Source organism: Mesoplodon bidens, assembly GCF_964165515.1.
Source record: "Mesoplodon bidens genome assembly, chromosome: 15".
Taxonomy (NCBI): domain Eukaryota; kingdom Metazoa; phylum Chordata; class Mammalia; order Artiodactyla; family Ziphiidae; genus Mesoplodon; species Mesoplodon bidens.
This window is the reverse complement of record NC_138171.1, coordinates 84,576,343-84,599,801: the sequence shown is the minus strand read 5'-3', so window position 1 is coordinate 84,599,801 and position 23,459 is coordinate 84,576,343. Positions and strand designations below refer to the sequence as shown.

The 23,459-nt window shown below is 50.6% G+C and overlaps 1 protein-coding gene across 1 annotated transcript in view; it reads right to left on the bottom strand.

Moving 5' to 3' along the window:
• The window catches only part of RADIL (Rap associating with DIL domain), a gene marked incomplete at its 5' end in the record, with an annotated part of 118,792 nt that overhangs the window by 64,717 nt on the left and 30,616 nt on the right, over positions 1-23,459 (bottom strand). Inside the window, 3 exon segments of the mRNA XM_081255972.1 lie at positions 17,079-17,148; positions 17,973-18,074; positions 22,626-22,700. Of these exon segments, the coding sequence (XP_081112098.1) occupies positions 17,079-17,148; positions 17,973-18,074; positions 22,626-22,700 (247 nt within the window).

The following is a 23,459-nucleotide window of genomic DNA, read 5'->3' as shown; positions in this document are numbered from 1 at the left end:
ATGCAGCGCAACAAAGAGTAGCCCCCCGCTCGCTGTGACTAGAGGAAGCCCGCGTGCAGCAACGAAGACCCAACGCAGCCAAAAATAAAAATTAATTAATTAATTAATTTTTAAAAAAAGACTTGGCTTCTGCCCTTGCTCTCTCTTGGACCATTCCCTCTGGAGGGAGCCAGCTGCCACGTTGGGAGGACACTCAAGCAGCCCTAGAGAAGTCCACGTGGTGAGAAAACCAATGCCTCCCGCAAACAGACATCACCAACTTGCCATCGGCGTGAGCCATCCTGGATGTAGGTCCCCCAGCCCCAGCAAAACCTTCAGAGGGCTGCAACCCTGACCAACACCCTGACTGCATCTAATGAGGACCCTCAGCCAGGACCACCCAGCAAAGCTGCTTCCACATTCCCAACCCTCAGAAACTATGTGAGATGATGTTTATTACTGATTTGCACCACTAAGTTTTGGGGCAATTTGTTACGCAGCAATAGATAAACAAACACCCCTTATCCAGAAAGGCCCCCCTGACCCCCAGACTTGGCTACATGCCCCTCCTCTGTGCTCCCACAGACTTTTATTTTTTACCTTTTTATTAACCAAGTCCACACTATGTCAAACCATGTTCCTTAAATGCAAATCAGATGTTGCTCCTTCTCAGCCTGGAGTCCTCTACTCGCTACCCTTACACCAGCTGGCCCTGCGGACCACTCCACCTGCTCTCTCCGTCCACCACGGAGCCCCAGCACGACAGACTTCTGTTTTCGAACACACTAAGCTCGTTCCCTCCTCTGAAACCTTTGCCCTTGCTGTGTCCTCTTCCCCAAATGCTGTCCCGTTGTGTTGGCATGGTGCCGTTTTCCTCTCATTAAAACCCACCTCAGCCATCATCTCCTGACCATTCTCATGGTGGTCACCCCTGTGGTCATTCTCTGTCTCATAACCTGTCTCGTTTAATTCACAGGCCTTTATCACTATTTGTCTGTGTATTTCACACGCACTAGGATTTGAGTTCTGTAAAGGCAGGTGCCTCATCTGTCTACTGCTACACTTGGCACCAAACAGGGGCTCCATAAATATTTGTTATAAGAATAAACAAAGGAATGAATAGATTTCCACCCATCTCAACCTCTCACCCCCTCCCTCAACTGGAAGCTTCTCAAGGGCAAGTACTGAATTTTATTCATCTTTGTATTCCTGCACCTGCCCCACTGGCAGGTGAGCAAAACAAGTTTTTGAACTGTGAGGTTAAATACCTTTGGAAATCCATGGGACAAAAATGGAGTGTTGAGCTGCCCTCTGTGGCCACCAGAGGGCGGCAGAGTCCCGGCACTCAATCTAGGAAAAAACCAAATGAGCCCAAAGGAAAAGCATCTGGTTACGGTCAAAGGGCAGGTTCCCACGGAATGGCCGGTCCAGGGGCAGAGAGACTGGGCTCTCGGAGGCCAGGAGAGAGGAAGGGAAGGAGGCAGCAGGCACAGGGAGGGCGTTAGATCCCAGCCTTTCTTTCAGAGACTGTTACATCCCCATCCCTAGAAGGGGCTGGAAGCAAGTGGTTTAACGCTCAGGTCTCATTCTCAGTGATGTCGGCACCACTACCCAGAATAGCAGTGCTTCGGGCCTCGTCATTCCCCGTAGGCTCATCAGCCAAAAGCTCTGCAAGTGTTATTTTTTGTCCCACATCCTCTGCTGAACAACTTCCAGGTGACAGTGAGTACCTCCCGGCACTGGTAACGTATGGGATGCCAGGACTTCAGAGTTGTATCGTTACCGACGCGGGTCCTTGGGCTCTTTAATCAACAGAAATTGATTAAGAGGCCAGACGCGGGGTTCAGGCCGGGCTGCAGCAGAAGGGAGTGAAAGCAAGTAACGGTGGGGGGAGGGGCAGAGGGGCGGCCGAAGGGGCGGCTTAGGGGGTCTGCCCACCCCCTTGGTGGTGCCGTGTGCAGGGACCATGCACAGGACCCTGCTTTTGCTCCAGGCACCTCAGAAGTGGCAGTTGGTTTGTGGACTTTTTGTATCTCATTGTTCCTAATTTGCCCCGTTTGCGCATGCCTGCAGTTATTTTTAGTCCCTTTTAGTTTCTTTGTATTCTGTTGCTTGAGGAGACCTTTGTCCAGGTGCCAGCCCTGCAGCAGAGGGTCCCAGCCTAGCTCAGTACGGGGTGCCAGAGCTACAGAGTAATGTATAGGGTGCCAGGACCACACCATTAAAACAGATCACGTCAAGTTACTTTACCTTTTTTTTTTTTTTTTTTTGCGATACGCGGGCCCCTCACTGTTGTGGCCTCTCCCGTTGCGGAGCACAGGCTCCGGACGTGCAGGCTCAGCGGCCATGGCTCACGGGCCCAGCCGCTCCGCGGCACGTGGGATCCTCCCGGACCGGGGCACGAACCCGTGTCCCCTGCATCGGCAGGCGGACTCTCAACCACTGCGCCGCCAGGGAAGCCCAAGTTACTTTATCTTTTAATGCCAGGTCTGTTGTAAAGAACCTTGAATCACATTTAATTAACTGTTAAAAATTTTAGGCTGGGTGGGATTTAAGAAACCATCTACCCCAGTGATTATGGAACTATTCACTTCTACTTTCTAGTGCTCTTGGGACTGGGAGTATGTTGAAAAGTTGTATTTCAAGCCATGTAGGAATCAGGATTAATTTCATTAGCCAAAAACATGACCATGTGATAAACACGAAATCACAAATATGAGCAAATATGGCCTCAAGAAAACATACTGTTGAAGAACCAAATGTCAAGACCCTTGGTTGGGTCTGACATTTCCATGAAAATTAATTTTTTTATTGTTTACTTGATTTGTTACCTGGAAGCATTTTTTAGAAGGCACCATTTGGCTTATGATGTATGTTTGCAAAAAATAATTAAGATGGAGAAAATACTACATATTAACTTCTGTTTTTAACTGAGAATTGAGAACAAGTGGCCATTTTTCAAATTGGGGGTGAAAGCGCTTGGTCCAGCTGGACATATTTTTCTAGTACCCAAGGAAAGAAATGAGTGAGAGCCCCTACTTTAATCCACCGTCTGCACTGATGTGGAACAGAAGCCAAGAGAGGCTAAGGGACTTGTCCAAGATCACAAAATGTCATTAACAACAGATTATTCCTCCCTGTAATATCACATTCAAAAACGTGGGCAAGCAGGCTAGTAGGGAATATTCACAGTGATTATTTCTGGGCGGTGGAGCTTGTGGCAGATTGCAGTTTCCAAAGATTGCCACGTCAACACACCCACAGCAGTACATACCCCATCCCACACGGTCTTCTTACCCAGGACCCTCCTGAACCAGGTGGTGGGCAGGTCTGCCTTCCCTCCGCTCGGTCTTGGCAGGATCTTTTTGGCTGTGTCCAACAACAAAGCATGGCAGCATGGACGATGCAAACTTCCAAAGCTCGGTCATAAAAGACATTGTCTCCTGCCTGCCTCGTTCTTGGGACCCAGCCACAATGTTTTAAGGAAGCCCAGGCCACGTGAGGAAGACACTTGTGGGTGTGTATTAAGTATGTCTTTTCTTCCGATGTTTTGACATATGGGGCCTTTTGGACCATGGGGAGACTGCCCCTTGCAGAGTGGAACTAGTAAACCATCCCTAGAGCTAGTAAACAATTCACCTGTGAGCACACCTTTCCTATGCAAATCAACCCACCTGGAGACCACACCTCCCCACCTTCTCTATTGGACTTTTATACTCTAGGCTAGTATTTCCCGTCCTCATCACCACAGTAAAAGTACCACACGACTAAGGACAGCCCCTACACCCCAGAGCCCACTGAAATGATTCAAACTAGCCAATACCAAGACTGCTTATACCGCCTCTCCCGTTCCTTCCCAGGAAAACCACAATAAAGGCTCTGGCCCACATTTTCCCCCCTCCCTCTGCCTCCTGACCCACCCTGGTGCTTCCCTGTGTAGCCCTGCCTGGTATCACAGGGCCCCTTCTCTTGGGAATCTGTGAGTAACAAACTGTCTTTTCAGTGGCAGTCATCTCCTGATCTTTTGGCCTCACCATACCTGAATAATAATAAAAATCTACATTTTAAAGCAGGGTGTTTGGCCAACCTCCCCAGTGAGGGCTATAGTTGGCTCTCGGCATCAACCACCATGTGAGCGGATACACCTTCAGATGACTCTCCTCTCCAGCTGAAGCCCAGATTCTGAATTCCTGACTGACAGAAGCCATGAGAGACATGATTATTTGTTGTTTTAAGACTGTATTTTAGGATAATTTGTTATACAGCAATAGACAGCTAATACAGGGTTTTTACTTTATACTTTTCTAAATATTCCAAGTTTTCTACAATGCACAGTGGCTGCTTTTATAAAGATTCGACCAACATTATTTTTAAGAAGACAACTGGGCAAGCGTGAGGCATCTTGAATTTTTATTTATTTAAGTTCTTTCTACTCCACTGGAGACAATCACATTCACCAGCAGAATGATTCTTCTTAATACAAATGTTTATCAAATATCTTGTTAATACAAAAATGGCAAATCTCACAACCATAGAAAGGGTCCAATACCAGCAGGACAGTTTTTAAAAGTCATGCCACAAATGCCAATCTCAACACCGCAGACACGATAGGTATATAAAAGTCAGTAGGAAAGACAATCAGAGCTCCTGTTTCCCCCTCAAGAAAGGCCTGAACAAGCAGCAGGATCTACACCTGCACAGAAGTAGGCAGCTTCCTCTTGAAACCTGGTGACAACGAGGCCCCAAAAGGACATTAAGAAGATGCCTTCACCTGCTGCCCCAGAGCTCAGCCCTCGGGAGCAAGATAGCCCAGCACCATGGGAGGAGGAAGATGCAACACCCAAGGACCACGACCTGGATCCCAGGCCCTGCCCCGCTGGACCACCCTGGGCAAATCACTTAGCCTCTCTGAGCAGTCTCAGTCTCCCCGTGTAATATGCAAACAGTAATTTCATCTTGCCAGGTTTTGCAGGGAGAAATATATGAGAACATGGATGAAAATGAGCACGTTTCTAATTGTGTGTATCTGACCTGTTCATTATGAAGAGGGATGGAACACAGAAAAGCATATATGGGTTGAAGGCTGCAGCCCACTGGTAAACCAGCTTCCGAAAACATTAAGCTCCAGTGCTTTGTGACTACCTAGAGGGGTGGGATAGGGCGGGTGGGAGGGAGGGAGACGCAAGAGGGAAGAGATATGGGAACATATATATATGTATAACTGATTCACTTTGTTATAAAGCAGAAACTAACACACCATTGCAAAGCAATTATACTCCAATAAAGATGTTAAAAAAAAAAAAAAGTTAAGTTCTGGTGTGCAGCCTTTGCCAATTTCCACGGTGTAAATATTCCCACCCTGACCAGTCTCACGCTAGCCATGGTTTAAGGACTTTCCAAGTTCCTGAATACCTAACATTTGGTCTCCAGGGCACCGCACGCATGTAAAGCACACCGGTGCCCTCCGTGACTTCTCACCTCCCACCAGCGGCTGACAGTGTCAGACAGGGTGGCGTCTGCATCCCTGCAGCATCCCCTCCACAACCCGCACGCACCTCTCTCTCATGCCACCAACCAGACCACCTGTAGGACAGACACACGCCCCCTCCCTCCTCCACAGCTCACACCTCACGCCAGGGTTGACTTTTCCTAACCTCCCAGATAATCCAGCTCTCTGGCAGCACCCAGGCAGGAGGTTCCTGGATGCCCAGACTCCCTCAGGGACAGGGACAGTGGCCAATTGTAGGAAATCATCAGCCCAATGACAGCAGGAAGGTGGCAGCCAGGACTGGGCGGCCCGAGAGCAGGAAGCCAATTTCACCTGTCGTCTTCGTGTGGCCTAAAGAAAACACGTTCGATATGAGGGAAAACTTTATGTCAAAAGATCCTCATCAGAGAGCTGTTTATCACCTGAATTAAAAGCATGATTCAAGAAATTGTGGTACACCCGCTCAACGTAGACTTTTAAAATAATGTTTATAAACGGCTTGAAATAATAAGAAAAAATACTCAGAAAGTTAAAAAAAAAAAAAAGGTAGGGTGTAAAGGTGTCTATAGCAAGAGAAGAAAACACCAAAGTTTAAAAGTATACATTGAGTGGACAGAACAGAAAGAAAAAGGTGAGCAGTGGTCGGTTACCTGAGGCAGACACTGCCAAGTATTTTCTACCTGCCCAGCATTTTCTGAAATTTTTATAGTAAGCATATATTTTTTCCAAAGCTTTTATTGTTACTTTATTTTAAATGTACTTATTTATTTTTGGCTGCGTTGGGTCTTTGTTGCTGCACGCGGGCTTCCTCTAGTTGCGGCGAGCAGGGGCTACTCTTCGTCGCAGCGTGCAGGCTTCTCATTTCAGTGGCTTCTCTTTGTTGCGGAGCAAGGGCTCTAGGCACGTGGGCTTCAGTAGTTGTGGCGCGTGGGCTCAGCAGTTGTGGTTCACGGGCTCTAGAGTGCAGGCTCAGTAGTTGTGGCGCACGGGCTTAGTTGCTCCATAGCATGTGGGATCTTCCCGGACCAGGGATTAAACCCGTGTCCCCTGCGTTGGCAGGAGGATTCTTAACCACAGCACCACCAGGGAAGTCCAGTAAGCACATATTTTTATAATGAAAACATCTTTAAGGAAACAACCCCCTTCCAAGTCACTTGGATACGCACTCCCGCAAATGAGTCTCAGGGTCCATCCTCAAGGCCACCCTGACATGTGAAGACCTTGTCTGTTTCACTGGGGTCCTGTCTCCTTCACCCTTGGGGCTGCAGACCCACTCAGGGCAGAGGCAAAGCTTGCTACAAACTTGAGTTGGAAAAACTAGCCTGAGAGCCTCCCGGGAGCGCTCCAAGGTATCTTCCGATGTGCAGAGACACCAAGGGTAAAGGCCAGGGTGGTCAGTGTCCCCGCAGACCCTGGCAGTGAACTTGCCTCTTCCGACCCCAGATGTAAAGGGACCGAGACTACAGAAGGCTTCCTCGCCAAGCCTTCCCAGCCTCAGAGAGGAGGAGGAGGGCACCAAGCCAGACCAAGCTCAAAGGCACCCGTTCCTTCCAAGCACGTGTCTGAGCACCTACGAAGCGCTGGGCGCTCTGCTGGGCACTGGGCATTGCCAACAGTCGACGGCCACGGGGCCTGCCCTCAACATCGAGAGGGTACCCCAGACCACTGCTCACACCCCTCCTGCCTCTCTGTCCTGCCCACGTCTCCAGGTTCAGCTAAAATGGGCTAAAATTAGATAGCATTGGTCTATGATAACTACTGCTGACAGAGCGTCTCCAGATGTAAAACAAAGGGGACAACTCTGGATCCAGCCCTGGTTCTTAACAACGTTTTGTCTGGGCCCACGGCCCCCCAAGACCCTTCCAGGGGGTTCCCAAAGTCAACCTGTTTTCATCATGATCCTACGGCATTATTTGCCTCTTTCCCGCTCACGCTTTCATGCAAAGCTCTCCAGAGGCTACAGGACGGGTGATGTCAGAAGCCAAATGCAAAAGCAGATGGGAGACTCCGGTGCCCAGACATTCAAGAGATTTGCAAAAACATAAATGATGCCACTCTTCCCCCTAAATCTTCTTGTGTTTGGAAACAATACCGTTATCTTTAATAGAAAAATGTTACTTATGTTAACATGTAATGAGTTTATGAATTAACAGGCATTTTAGAATACTGTCAGGTTTAATTTCTCATCCTGTATGATGGATGTTCATAGAGCGAGCCCATACACAAAAGTTCTTTGGTGTCCTCAGTGGTTTTTAAGAGTTCAAAGGGGTTCCAAGACCAAACAGTTTGAGAACCACTGGTCTACCAGCATCATGCAACAGAACTTGGATCATGATGGAAATGACCTATGGCTATTAGGCTGTCCAAAAAGGTAGCCACTGGCCCCGTGAGGCTATTGATTGCTTATGATGCGGGTAGTATGACTGAGGCACTGAATTCTTTGTTTCATTTTAATTGACTTCAAGAGCCACCCGCATTTAACAGCTACCATACTGGACAGCGTTGCTGTTGACGATGTCTCCTAGTTATCTGTCCGTTCGGGATTCTTTATTTTTACTTTCCCTTCACAAGTTACTTAACCTCTCTGAGCCACAGTCTCCAAATCAGGAAAATGCGCTCACACCTACCTCTCAGAGTGACGGTAAAGACCACGGAAATCACACAGGACTTGGGACTGAGCTTAGGAAAAATCAGTGACAGGGCCCAATTTAAGGAATGGCCTTGTGTATAAACGCAGGCTGCTGGGGGCGGGGGGGGGGTGGTTAATGTGAAACCACATGAAAAAGAGACAGCAAAAAGCAAAAGCAGTGGTTAGGTCCCCAGCCCCTGGACATGAGTTCTGTCCCCTAGAGAACCTCACCACTAACAAGCAGGGCCTGGCCTCAGAGAAGATGAGCTCCAGAGCAGGGATTCTGGAACCAGTGTCCAAACCACCCGGGAGTTTGCTGGAAGTTCAGACTCCAGAGTTCCAACTACCCCTCCACCATGACCCGCTGGCTCAGCATTCCGGGGAGGGGGTGGGGATCTGGGATCTGCAGTTTAGCATCGCCCTGGGTGGTTTTCTGGCCAAACCCTAGGGCTGAGAACAGCTGCTCTGACTTCTTCCAGCAAAGACGTGGCCTTAGCCCTGCAGTTAACAGTACACCAATCGCAAGCTCCATTTTACAGATGAGGAAACTGAGGCAGAGAGAGAATGAGGACTGGCCGGGGGGCTTGCACGCAGGCCAGTGTAGGGCTGGACTGGCTCCAGATTCCTGAGACAAAATTTCTGTGTGTCTCGGTGACAGGCCTGACCCCAGGATCCTTCAGAGCTGCATTCCTGGCCAGCCTCCAAGAGGAGCACCATTGGGAAGCAGGGGGCAGTGGTGTGCTGGGCCTGGCTCCTATGCATTTCTTCCCGATGCATCTTCAGGAATGTCACTCTGGTAGGGTGAAACTGGCCATTGGCGGGGAAGGGAGGGTGGTATTTACACCATGGAAATTGGCTGCAGGCCAGGGTGTGGGGTTTTTTGTTTGTTTTTAATTAGTGTTAAAATTTTTGAGCCTGGCTTTCCTCCCTGGAGGAAAGACTTGGGGGTAGTGGGTTTCCTTGGAAGCAGGAGATCTGGTCAAGGGACATGACGGCTGGGGGTTAGAGAGTCGTGGCTTCAAAGCTTCGCTCTGCGGTTCGAAGCTGGGTGCCCTTGGGAGAGTCGCCAAGCCTCCCTGTGCTTTGGTTTCCTGCTTTGTAAGACCAGCCAGTAATCCTCGCCTCACAGAGTGGGAGTGAGGGTGCATGTCCTTCAGTGGAGAGGGCATCTCTAAAGCCACTGACACAGAGACCGGTCCCCAGGAGGAGCGTCCTGCAGGTAAGCCCCCACCTCCCTCAACTTCCGGCCCCTCCCCTGTGAGTACACCTGAGCAGGTGTGCACATGTGGAAGTGGCTGCTGGGGTTTCCACGGGCACCTTCCGGACCCCACAGACCCCGCGATGCTATTCCCAGAGCCTACATCTCAGCATCTGGTTACACAGTACGTGGCAGCAAATTTGACAGGTGCCTTTCTGACCAGGTCACTAGACCCACCTCCCAGCCTCTGAGCTCCACCTGCCCCTCTGGGCACCCGTGGTGCCTGAAGCCAGTGTGGGTCTGTGGGCTGCCTGAGCAGCCCCTCCCCGTGTTCCCCACGGAGGCCTGGGCCCCAATGCCGGGGCTCAGGAAGAGCTGCAGGAGAACATTCAGAGCACTTCAGCTTTGGCAGACAGGTATGGAAAAGAGCTGGGTGAGCTGAAGCCCAGGACTGCCACCTTCTAAGTCACCCCACTGTGCGGGGTACCGCAGAGCTTCAGATCCAGGCCCACCTGCAAGTCCCATCTCTGTCCCCCTCCCTGCCAGAGCTTTCCTAGGATTCTTCCCCAGCCTGAGCCCGAGGCTGATGGAAAGAGAATGCTCAGCCCTGTTCCCACCATACGTTCAATTTCCAATCAAGACAGAAAGGCAGCTCTGGTCTATGATATTGATTTAAATCCCTCCCTGGCCTGAGGGGCTGGTGGCCCTAGGGACAGCCCTGAGCAAGTTCTGCTCTGGGCCTTTCAGGGAAACCCTGCCAGCTGAAGACCAGGCCTCCACCAGCAAGCGTGCCTGCTCTGGGTTGTCCCGACGATGGCCAGCAGACTAACTAAGCAGGTGGTCAACTGCAGGCCTGTCCGCCAGCACGGGGTGCCATGCGAGGTGTGCTGTTGAAATGTGAGCCCCTGCCCCACACGCTTCACCTCCAGCCTCCACATCAGCTCCCACCCCTCATCGCGCCCCGGCAGTGCCCAGCTCAGGAGCACTTGCTAAAGTGCCCGGAATGTCAAACAGGCCAGTCTGCTGCCAACTGCTCCCCTGGCTCCTTGGGGCAAAACAGCCGCCATGCTGGGTCATCCTGGCACCTGACAGCTTCAAGGAAGAGGGAGCTGGCGGGCATCTGAATTTCCAGTGTCGTGCCCTCTCCACTCCACATGCCCAGGGCACAGCCTAGAATGCCCCTGGGACAGGCCCTTACCTAAGAAGAGACTGGCCTAAGGAACATCTTTTCCTTTCCTGCAATGTTCGTGATATATCTGGAGGAAGTCCAGGGTCTAGGCTTGGATTAAATAGAATCCTGGGAAATTCACTTTCAGAATGATGCTGGGGAAGAGAGACAGTTCATGGGAAGCAGGTCCTGAATTGGAATGGGGGTGGGGGAGTGTGGTCAAGGCTGCACAGAATACCCAGAATACCCTCCAGTGGCCTCACCAGCCTGTCCACAGTCAGATATTCCACCATTAGTGATTCATTCCTTTGGGCAGCACAGGTTCTGTCCCCTCATTATCATTATCAGGGGTTGCTTTCCAACCAGGGAGCTAATTAGGATACCAGGCCTGATGTTTTACAGTCATTATCTTGCTGAATCTTCAAGCAACCCTGCAAGGTGTAGCCTTATCACACCCATCTTACAGCAGAGGACACTGAGGCCCAGAGAGGTTAAGGAATTGGCCCAAGCCCTCAGCAAGGGGGGGATGCTGCAATTGGTCCCAAGTCTAGCAAGACGCAGTCCCTCCCTCCAGGAGCTCCTGGGTTGGGTGGCAGGTGCAAGTACCAGGGTGACAAAGGACAGGGCTCCGAGTGTGGGCAGGTGAGCCCAGGGGGTTTTGGGAAGCAGAGGGGGGAGCCCCTAAGTCAGAGGAACGTTGGAAGCTCTTCAGTGCTGATGCCCAATAGGGCTTTGAAGGATGTGTAGGAGTGAGTTGGGTGAATGACGGGTGAACAGAGTCCCCATCAGAGGAACCAGCACCCCAAAAGGTGTGGGAGATAACAGGGCAGGCTGTCTAGGGGAAAATGTAAGACACAACACACAGGAGGAGGGGCACAAGGAAACGCAGGTATCAGAGGAGTTCAGCAGGGGGTGGGGGGACAGTAAAGAGAGCCCAGGTCAGTGTCCCAAGCACCCAGCATGGGCCCTGTCACAGGGCTTTGTCCCCATCAACCCCTTGATGACGGGACTGTCATCTCGGCCTGCCATGGTGCCATACTTTGGGAGCTTTCCTAAACAGCATCCCAGAACCCACGTGACCCCTCCCCACCTCAGGCTCAGGCAGAGGTCAGGTCACAGTGTCCCTGCCCCCAACCAGGGGCAAGCCTTGCCCTCCTTCCCCCGCAAAGCTTCCCCTTCCCACCAACTCCAACCCTGACCCCAACTGATGGGAAATACCTGGTGGGCTCCACAGGGCAGGTGTGCAGAACAGAGGCAGCTGCCAGGGTCTGGAGTGTCAGCGTAGAGACACACACACACACCACACACACACACACCACACACACACACACACACAGGCAAGAGGACAAAACATTCCCAAGGCATCTCCGAGCTCAGAACCTGCCTGCCTGAGGAATGTGTCAGATGATTTAATACCGGCTTGGATATGGGATTCCAGAGGCCGGAGTCCTGAAATACCCTGGAATGTACGAGAACTAAGCATAAGGCATCTTGTCTTTGCCCACTTGACTCTGGCTGGGAGTCATAGAATGAACCCTGTGGAATGAGCCAGACCTTGACCCAGAGAGTCGGAGATTCCAGGTCAGACCCTGGATATAGGCCTGGACCCCTCCCAGTAAATGTCCCTGTGCCGGGTACAGATCGCTGGCCCAGCCCTGGGAGGGGGCCGAGGACAGGCCCCTGGAAGCCTTTTCTTTGGGGGATTCAGAGGTTGGGGTATCCCAGTCACTCTGCCCAGATTCCCATCAAATTAGCCGAGGCCTTCTCTCTAGGGCTCATCGGAGGAGCCTCCAAGGGCTGCTGACTGGCACCCAGTAAGAATCTGAACCACAAACCCTAAACCAGGAGCAAGCAGACAAGTTCCTGGGATCTGCTTGCCCCTCCCCATTCCCACCCCACCCCCAATGAATGGCTCTCATAATTTCTCTGGATTTTTTGGCATGAGAAGAAATGACCAAGTGACAGCTTTCCCATCCCCAACCTCTCATTCCTCTGCACTGAGAACCAGCTACGGTGCAAGTAGAACCACAGAGGCTGCTCTGGGTACACTCGGTTTCCCCCCCACGGCCCCAAACCGCCCCCTCTAGGGGATAAGCCTGCTCCCTGACATGGAAACACTGAACTGGTCTGGGCATGACCCCAGTGCAGAGCACACGGGGCAAGCAAGGCAAAGAGGTGCCATCCTGAGTGCCAAGTCGATTGGTAGTGGCTGCCCAGAGCAGTCTTGGGAAGGATCCTGATACCACGCCACGCTGCAGTTGATTGGTGATGTCTGCCACGGTCGTGGATATTCACCATCCCTGATCTACAAGCTGGGTGACTTTCCCTGAGCAGGGGACAATTCGCCAGCCAGGACTTTGGTAGCAGAGAAGGAGGCCCTGGCCACCCAGGTGTAACTAACCCACTAGACTCCCTGATAGATTTCTCAGGACCTTAGGAAGCTCATATTGGCCCATCATTCCTCAATTGGCCAGGACCACGTCTGCCCCCTTTTCTGACGATGTTGTATTAGGAAACATTTGTCTAGAATAGAAACACATTACAGGGTTAATTTCTCCTCTGTAAAAATGACTAAATGCTTTCTTTCTCACCTAGGACCGAAGGGGTGGTCTGGCTGTCACCAGAAGTAACCTTGGACCCATCCAAAAGCTCTACCCCTAGGAGGGAAGGCGGGGGGCCTGGGCGCTGGGCTCTGGGCTCAAGTTCGCAGAAACACTCCCTGTGATGTTCTGCTCCAAAAGCCTACATGTCCTGTGCAGGCTGAGCCACCTCATTTGGACACCTTGGCCTGCAGGGTGCTGGGCAGATACAGGTACCTCCAGATGGCATAGTAGTGGGTACCAGCACCAAATGCCACAAAGAGATGCCAGATGGCGTGGGCAAAGGGGATCCTCCCGTCACTCTTGAAGAACACCATGCCCAAGCAGTAGAAGACCCCTCCGGTCACCAGCTCCCAGATGCCCTCGGTGTTGGGCTGTCGGCAAGGACAAGGGTGAGCACAGGTCAGATGAGCAGCCAGCAAGACCAGAATCACCCAGCCGTTCCCCCACCACCCAAGGCGAGAAGACATGTGGATGGTGAGGCAGCCCAGAGCGCCAGGTGGGGCATCTCAACACAGTGATGTCATCAATTCTCCCCAAATTCATTCCCCAGTGTAACACATCTCTATCAGAATCTCAAAGAATGTTTTATAGCTTTGTTATCTTTTCTAAAAAGCGATACAGCTGGGTGGATCCCCAAAGAAGTGGAAGCAGAGACTCAAACAGGTACTTGTACATCCAAGTTCACAACAGCATTATTCACAGTAGCCAAAAGGTGGAAGTAACCCAAGTGTCCATCAAGAGAAGAATGGATAAACAAAGTGTTATTCATGTTACTTTATACAATGGAATATTATTCAGCCTTAAAAAGGAAGGAAACTCTGACACATGATACAACATGGATGGACCTCAAGGATGTTATGCAAAGTGCAATCAGCCAGCCACAAAACGACAGGTACTGTAGGATTCCATTTATGTGAGGTCCCTGGAGGAGTCAAAAAGTACAAGGGTGGCTCCTGGGGGCTGAGGGTGGGGGAGGGGAGTTAGTGTGTAACAGGGACAGCGTTTCAGTTTGGGAAGATGAGGAAGTTCTGTGGACGGATGGTGGTGATGGATGCACAGCAAGGTGAAGGTACTTCATGCCCCTGAACTGTACACTTAAAAATGGTTAAAATCATAAATTCTATGCATATTTGATCACAATTTTTTAAAGTAATACATACTCACGGCGAAAAATTTTAGAGAAAAATGAAGAGTGGCAAGAAAAAAGCAGCAGTCCCAGCCCTCCGAGGTGAGCACTATTAACACCTGGGTCTTTGCTGGTTACGGGGCTCAAAGAACAGGAGGGACAGAGGGAACAGGGAGTAAGAAGGACCCGCTGCCCCCCTCCCTGAGCCCACTTCCCGCAGGTATCACCGCTTCCCACTAATAACGGTGTCTGACGGTATCCTTCCAGAATTGTCTAGACACACACGATATACGTACGGTCTGCACTTCATATACATGTACGTGTGCAGAGGAACTAATCACTTTAGAAAAGGGGGCTCACACCATCCCTGCCGTCCTGAGACATCAGTTCCATGACATAGTCTTGTGGAGATGAGACTACATCCCCATGTGGAGATCCACGCCAGTCTTTGGAATAGCTGGGTAGTATTTCATTGAACATAGGTATAGTCACACACCCAGTTCTCAAAAGGTGATACCTGAGTATTAAGGACATATTAAAGTAACGCTTCCCAGCGCTTACTATGTGCCAGGCCTTGTACACAGCACAAGGGGCCTTATGTGAGGTATCTAATGCCATCTTCACAGCAATCCCACGAGGCAGGGTGACTATGTGACAGGCATGGACACACGCCCATGACAACATGCCAAGTGAGAAAAGCATGTTGTAGAGCAGTGTGATTCCATTTTTGTAAAAGAAGAACAAACAAGTCAATATGTCCGCATATCCACATAGACTTGCCTATAAATAAAAAATGGAGGGAATTCTCTGACGGTCCAGTGGTTAGGACTCGGCACTTTCACTGCCAGGGTTCAGTCTCTGGTCAGGGAACTAACATCCTGCAAGCCAAGTGGTGCAGCCAAAAAAAAAAAAAAATGTAGAAGATACACAACGAACCATTAATGGTGGTTGCAGCTGGGGCATCACGCTGGGGAGGGGGTGAGAGGGGGATTTCAGCTCTTTTATACATTTTCAGACAGGACTTATTTTTTGCAGTGAGTATGTATTTAAATATACACTTACAATATATGTATATATGTATTTAAATTATGTAATACATAATTTGATGGATATTATATAATTAATAGATATAACTTAAACATACATATTTAAACAAGTAAACTTGGCGGGGGGAAGGTAATCTGTAAAAATAAATACAAATCACAGGGAAAATGTTGAGTAGGAAAACTAATGGGGAGAGATCTCACTGCCAAGTATTAAGATGCAACAAAAGCTAAAATATGTAACATGGTTTGGTACTAGTATAAGAATAGGCCAACTTGTGAAACAGACCCACATATACGTACATGAACCTAACATATGATAAAAGGAACATTTTTAAATGGTAGATAAATAACTGCCTAATCATTTGGGGAGGAATCACCATATACATAAGAAACGGCGGTGGGAATACAGAGTTTAAAATTAAAAGTTAAACCGTAAAGGAAACAGGAGAAAATATAGGTAAATACTTATATAAACTTGGGAAAGGGAAGACCTTCCTAACCATAACACTTAAGGTAAAGACATAAAATTAAAAAAAAAAAACACCTGCTAGATTTGACTACATAAATTTTCTTTAAGAGCTAGGTATGGATACTAACACGCTCAGAAATTTTTCAGTTCAAAATATTTTCAACTTTAAAATAAACCGCTACTCATAGATAAGAGATTAATTTAGACAAAGATCAATGCCTCAAATATATATAATGTAATGTCATTTAAATTTATAGGATAAGTTATTTATTGGTCATTTCAAACAGATGACAGTCAATTTTAATTTGGGGTAAAAAAGAAATATCTATTTAAACACAAATTCCTCCAGCAAGATCTATAGGACATACGTCCTTTCTTCTTTTGAAATAATTTTGTTAGCTATAATTGACACACCATAAAATTCACCCTTTGAAAAGTTCACAATCTAGTGCCTTCTCGACTACATACATTTTTAACATCTGCCAACGATAATCATTTAAAAGTAAGAAACTGTTACCTGGCCTAGGGAGGTACCAGCAGGCTGAGTTGACCGTGCCCATTTGACAGAAGGGACAACTGAGGCTCAGAGAGGAAAGGGGATCCACCCACGGCCACACAAGCTGCTGCTCTTCCATGGCTGGGACCCTGAGGCCTCTCCCTGCAAGGCTCTCCCGCTCACAGGGTGAGGTGGTGCAGCCCAAAGATCCCGATACTCGGGGTTGGAGGTTACGGGGCCACATCCCAGCTCAGCCCCTCGAGGGCTGCGTGTCCTTGGGCCAGTCACCTTCTCTCTCAGAACCTGAGCATCCTTGTTCATACAACGGAGGTGGTCACATCCATCTCCAAGGACGCCTGGGGCGGGGAAGTAAGGTCCTGTGAGTAAGCTTCCTGCACGTCACAAGGGCTCAGGACGCCCAGTAAAGAGGTCAACCTTCACGTCCCAAGAAGCGGGTTAGGGTGTGGCAGCATTAGAGGGGGTGTCAGGAGTCTGAGACTCGGCTCTGCCTCCAGGGCCACCGATGTTATTATTACAGATTTAATTTAGCCACCGGGTACTCACTCTGTGCCAGGCACCATTCTAATCACTGTCCATGGGTTTTTCTTACTTGATCCCTAAATAGGCAGGAACTGGAGCCCCGAGGGACTAACGAACTCATTGGAGGTGAAGCAGAGAGAGGAGGTGCCGTAGAACCGGGGAGCCGAGCCCTGGGGTGACCTGCACGTTCTCCTGCCTCAGCCCGCAAGTCACGCTGACCCCGGGCCTCAGTTCCCTCGTCTCCCAGAGGAGAAGGTTCAACCTGACAATGTCCAGAGTCACTGTGGGTCCCCTCCAGCCAGACGGGAGGCCCCACGCCGGGTGGGGGCAACTTACCATGGAAAGGATGACCAGGGCGGGGAAGAAGCCCATGACGACGTAGCAGAGCAGCTCCACGAGCTTGTACCTGCCAGGAGGACAAGCCATCTTGGCCTCAGGACAGCCTCCCCACGAGGGATAGCTCCCCGCTCGGGTTAGGAGGGGATACCCTGGCCAGAAGCGTGAGAGAAAGGGACTCCGCCCTCTGCCCAGCACTCCTGGGCCCAGATTTCATCCAGCTACACCCAGCAAGGTGCTGGCAGAGTTGGGTGGCCACGGGAGGGTCTCTTTCCCTCTCTGAGACTTGGTTTCCACATCCATGAAATGACATTTGAGGATTGCAAACGCTGGGTGTAGCATGCCTATGGGTGCTTCCCATGCTCAACCCAGGGCAGACATTACTATTCGATCCCAGCACCTTTCTGCACAAGGCCCAAGCAGCCACTCTCCATCCGAGTGGCTGCACCAACTGACACCTGTTTGCTGTCCCTGGAGATTCCAGGAGTCTGTTATTCCCTTTGGCTTCTCTAGCTCTGTTTCTTTCCCACACTTAATCATTCGCAGCCTGTCACTCAGCAGGATAGAAGGGAGTAGGCAGCCCTGAGAGCCTCTCCCCCTTATCGGCTAACACAGCTTCGGGAAGGCAGGTAATACCTGACATCAGTCAGTGGGTCTAGGAACCTACAATGCCCTTTTTTTTTCTTTTTTTTTTTTAACTCTTCACATTGACCCTATGGGCTGTGGACCTGGTGGCCATCAATGGACCTGAACACAGGGATGCCAGGCACAGCTGTGCCCTCATGCTTCTGGGGTTATCCTGGGGTCTCGTCTCACTGCGGGCAGGGAGGAGGCCCTGATGGAGGCACCCCCCAACCCCGCAAGCTGAGGCCGCTCCCCCAAGCCCTGGCTTACCGCTCATGGAAGAAGAAGACATAGATGGTGCCGACAGAGGCCATGATCCAGACCAGCCATCGCATGTGGGAGGCCCAGGGGCCCAGCTCGCGAAGGTTCAGCCTGGGAGGGAGAGCCAAGGGCACAGCCTGAGGCGGGCACTGGGATCGAGCCCTCCACAGGCAGCCCATCACAGGAACACCGACCCCAGAGAACCCCTGTCCCCGTGGCTCCATGTGTGGGATGTGGCCCCTCACGGGAGGACACGTGGAGAGACAGAAAGAGAAACTGAAACAATAGGCAATTATTAGAGCAAAATTAGCACAACTGATCATGTCCAAGCATTGAAAGAAAAGGGCATCTCAAGCCAGTGGGCATATAAACAAGTAAAGCCTGTTTGGAGAATGTATCAGACTCTGAAGGGCACGTATCCCGTGGCCCAGGCACTCCAAGTTCAGGGGCTGGCCAGAGGAACGCTGTTTTGCGAGCACACAGAGGCACAGAAAAGGACATTCATCCCAGCATCAGTCCCTGTAGGAAACGCCTGAAAACCACTCAAACTGGCCACCAAAAGGGGACAGGAATATAAGGTGAGTATCCCTCCAGGCTGGTTACTAATGTATTGACTCTCAGCTCTACATTCACCCTTTTTGCTGGCTGGGTTTTTAACTGAGCTGGGCCTCGTGAATTTCTTCCTTTGCAGCTGGCACGGCATCAAGTCTATCAGTAGAGGGTGATGGAGAGACTTTGCAGAAGGAATTCCTTCCTTCCTTCCGGATTCCCGTGACACTCTCCCCAGGCTCCCAGAAAGTGGGCTTTTCTCTCCACTGCTTGGCACAGGTGGTGTCTCCAGGGCCAGGCATCTGCGGGTCCCAGCCTTCTCCAGCCTTTGGCCTCTGTGTGTTTTCTCCAGCTGTTGGCTTAGGCACACAGCCGGGGGCCCCGGACAGTGCAGGCCTGTGCCCCAGGCCAGGGAGCTGCCCCTGCACCCACACACATGCGTTCCTGTCCAGCACGCGGACTGTCTTCAGCCTGTGCAGCCGTCTGCACAACTAAACTGCACGGAAACGCTCCAGATTCCTGCAGAGAGGGACTCTGGTTCCAGAAGATGGTGATTTTTCTTTTGTCCACCTCAATATTTATAACTCTATCGTGTTTGTTTTCTGAAGCACTGGGGAAGGAAGATTCTGTGTCACACTTGACCCTGCCAGTTTTTTCCAACCTTCGTGACATGGTCCTGCCAGCCTCGTGAATCACATGAATGACGTCTGTGTCCTCTGATTCTCTCTCTCTCAACCCCACATCCAAGCAACCGCCAAGTTCTGCTGACTCTTCCTCCTACAAAGCCCGCAAGCCAGGGCACATCTCCCCACCTTGGCACCTGTACCCCTCCTTCACGGCATAGTTGTGGTTCATTCTTTGTGTCAGTATCCTTGGGACAGTCAATGTCTGCATCCTCCGTGAGACTGTAAGTCCCATAAGGAGAGAGAGTCTGTGTCTTTGCTCACAGCCGCATCCTCAGACACCAGCACAGGATGGGCACAGAGCCGGTGCCCAAGTGGTCACAGCCAGGGATAAAGGATAGAAATCCAGGCACTGAATCAGCCAAGCGGGGGACAGTCAGAGGGCTATTCTAGAAATCTACATCAGGGATAGTTATGGCAGCTGAGCACAAAACCCAGCTTTACTCTAATTGGCAACATCCACAAAGAAACCTGAGATCACCTGGCTCCCAACAACTACAGGTGGTGCCTGGGGGTGACCTGGGGCCATCAGGAGGTGGCCTTGTGGACTGAGTGCCCAGCCACGGCTTCTGGCTTCTCCCCACTGCTCTCAGCTTCTCCCGTGGCTCCCACCTACCCACTCCAGCAGCAGCCCCTCACCCAGGACCAACACTTCTTCTCGGAGCCTCTATACGCCTGCCCACCTGGCATCCGACAACCAGAAGCATCCTGGTTGGCAGGACAGAAGCACGTCCCCTCCTCCCGCAAAGCCCAGCTGGGCATGGGGCTGCCTCTGATGATGTCTCCAGGCTGACGGCAGCAGGGCTGATTTCCTAACACTCCCGAGAGTCGCTGATTTCCTGGGGAAAGCTGATGCCGGAAACCCTGGCATCCCCCGCTCTACATCCCCTCTCCCCCACCTTCAGTCACTCAGTCCACTCAGTTGCCTGTAAATATCTTTTCCATCCATCCATCCATCCACCCATCCATCTATCCGTCCTCTCGACTCCAAGGCCACTACCAGGGCTCCAGCCATCACAATCTCTCTCCCAGGTCCTTGCACCAGCCTCCTCACACCTCCCTGCTCCCAAGGCATCACCTTTCAGTCCAAAAAATAAAACTACATCAATATCCTGTTTCAAACCCCCAACCACTTCTCAGTGTAGACCAGCAGCCCCCGTCTGTACGCTGTTCACCACCACACCTGCACTACAATGACCAGAGGACTGTGGAGCAATAATCACCCTCAAACGCTGGTCACAGGAGGTGGAGACCTGTGGCTTATTCGCCCAGAGCACTGTCCAGCAAGCAGACTGGACAGTGACTCCTGCAATCAAAACTCCACGACTGTCACCACATAATGTTGCCCGGAAGAAGCAAGATCCGAAGGAACGATGATCCCATTAACGTGAAGTAAGAAATCAGGCAAAACTACCCTATGATGGCAGATGTCAGGACTGTGATTACCCCTGGGGGGCAGCGGACTGGGGAGGGGCTGGAGATGTTTTGTTTCTCCACCTGGGTGCTGGCTGCAGTGTGTGGGAACTCACTGTGCATATCCCCTGGGCACGTCTCAATAAAATGTGTTTCAAAAGCGTTGTCTTTGTGCGCACCGACAAAACCTGTTGATTAGTTGAGATGATGAAAAAGAACGCTCCATTTACGACAGCCAAAAATGGGAATTCCCCAGGCAAAAATGGAACAAACCTCTGTGGCTCCCACTCCTCAGAGGCCAACGTGCAGATTCTCAGAGAGGAACACCTCCTCCAGGAAGCCCTCCTGAGGCTGCCTCTGCAGGGTGGTGCCTCCTCTGAGCTCCATGGCTGCATGCGCACAGGCCCGTGTCACCATGTTGTCACTGTCCTGTTACAGAGCCCCTCTGCCAGCCAGAACCTTAGCGTCCTGACCCCCAGCACCGCCCAGCCACCCAGACACATTCAACAGGTGTGACTGGAACGGCCCTTCTCCCCTCACAGGGGCGCTGCAGGCTTCCCGGCTTTTCACATGTGACCTGAGTGTTTCTTTTTTTTTTTTTTTTTTTTTTTTTTTGCTGTACGCGGGCCTCTCACTGCTGTGGCCTCTCCCGTTGCGGAGCACAGGCTCCGGACACACAGGCTCCGCGGCCATGGTTCGCGGGCCCAGCCACTCCGCGGCATGTGGGATCTTCCGGGATAGGGGCACGAACCCGTGTCCCCTGCATCGGCAGGCGGACTCTCAACCACTGCGCCACCAGGGAAGCCCCTGAGTGTTTCTTAATTCCAGAACTTTCGAAAACCCTGAGGCACTTGCTGGGGGAGTTTACTTTTTTGTTTTTGTTTGTTTGTTTGTTTATGGTTGCATTGGGTCTTCATTGCTGCATGCAGGCTTTCTCTAGTTGCAGCAAGCGGGGGCTACTCCTCGTTGCAGTGCATGGGCTTCTCATTGCAGTGGCTTCTCTTGTTGCGGAGCACGGGCTCTAGGTGAGGGGGCTTCAGTAGTTGTGGCACGTGGGCTCAGTAGTTGTGGCTCACAGGCTCTAGAGCACAGGCTCAGTAGTTGTGGCTCACGGGCTTAGTGGCTCCGCGGCATGTGGGATCTTCCCAGACCAGGGCTGGAACCTGTGTCCCCTGCATTGGCAGGCAGATTCTTAACCACTGCGCCACCAGGGAAGTCCCTTGCTGGGGGAGTTTAAACTGGTACAATCTGTGGAGGATGACTTGGCAACAGTTAGCCAAATGAGTAAGGCCCACTCCTGCCCCCCAGCCGCCCAAGCCTCAAATTTACCCCACAAAGATCAGGCTTGGCCACATGAACCTGCTGTTTCTGTAGATCAGAAAAGGTTGCCTCAACAATTTCACCTGATTCGAGCCAACAGAACCAAGCACCTATGCTGAGTGGTGCAACAGCAAGGACTTTCACTGCAGCCCTGTTTGTTATAGCAAAGGAAGGGGGAGTGCCTACGTCATAAATATTCATAAATAGGGGTGGACGGGGAACATTATACTGCTGTAAAAAAAAAAAGAAAGAAAGAAAGAAAGAAAAAGGAATGGGGAAATCTTCAAGGTACTAATATGGAAAGATGTCCCCAAGTCCACGACTAAGAGAATGAAAGCAAACTGCAGAGTTTGTACAGTATTTTTCCTTTTGTATTAAAGTAGGAAAGTATAAATACAAACATATAAAATATAGGTATGTGTGTGCATGTATTTGCATATATACATATGCATATACGCAAATATGTGTCTGTACATATACTCATACATACACGTTTGCTCTTTCCTACACAAAAGCACTCTGGAAGGATACACAGGAAACTGGTACTAAGTAGTTGCTTCTAGGAAGGAGAATGGGTGGTGGGCGTCTTTTTACCTACACGCTTTTGTGCCAACATATCACCCAGCCAAACACAAAGAAACTCAAACAAAGGAAAGAGAGGACACCAGCCCTCCCAGGGACCCGCAGAGACACTCACCAGGGCGCGTAGGAGGCCGCAATGAAGAAATAGATGACCATGCGGTCGGACATGTGCAGACAATGCTCCACTGTCCTGTGGCAGAGAAGGCGGGTTACGGGCCCTGCCCTGGACCAATGGGCTTTGGGGGGAGCTTGGGCTCGGGGCTGATGCACCTCCATCCACCATGACCCCTCGGGCCTTGGTGTCCCCATCTGTGAGTGACCAGAGCAGTGGTTTTCCAACCAGGCTCCCTGTCACCCTAGGAGTTGAATGGAGACAACTTGGGGGTACCACCGAGGACCCTCCTCCCCCTGGCAGCCTCCTCCCATACTCTAATCAGAGAAAGTCTGCATTCTGTTTTATATACTGGGCTTTTTGAAAGATTTCAAATGATAAAGAATTCAGTAGCTTAAAAAAAAAGTGTGAGACACAGACTCACAGATACAGAGGACAAACTAGTGGTTACTAGTGGGGAGAGGGAAAGGGGGAGGGGCAACATGGGGGAGGGGATGAAGAGGCACAAACCATTACGTATAAAATAGGCTACAAGGGGGGTTCCCTGGCGGTCCAGTGGTTAGGACTCGGCACTTTCATTGCAGTGGCCTGGGTTCGATCCCTGGTCGGGGAACTAAGATTCCACAAGCCGTGCAGCACGGCCAAAAAAATAATGAATAAATAATAAAATAAAATAAGCTATAAGGATGTATTGTACAATCCAGGGAATATGGCCAGTATTTTGTGGTAACTATAAATGGAATATAACCTTTAAAAAAATTGTGAATCACCACGTTGTATACCTGTAACTTATGTAATACTGTACATCAACTATACTTCAATTAAACAATGAAAGAA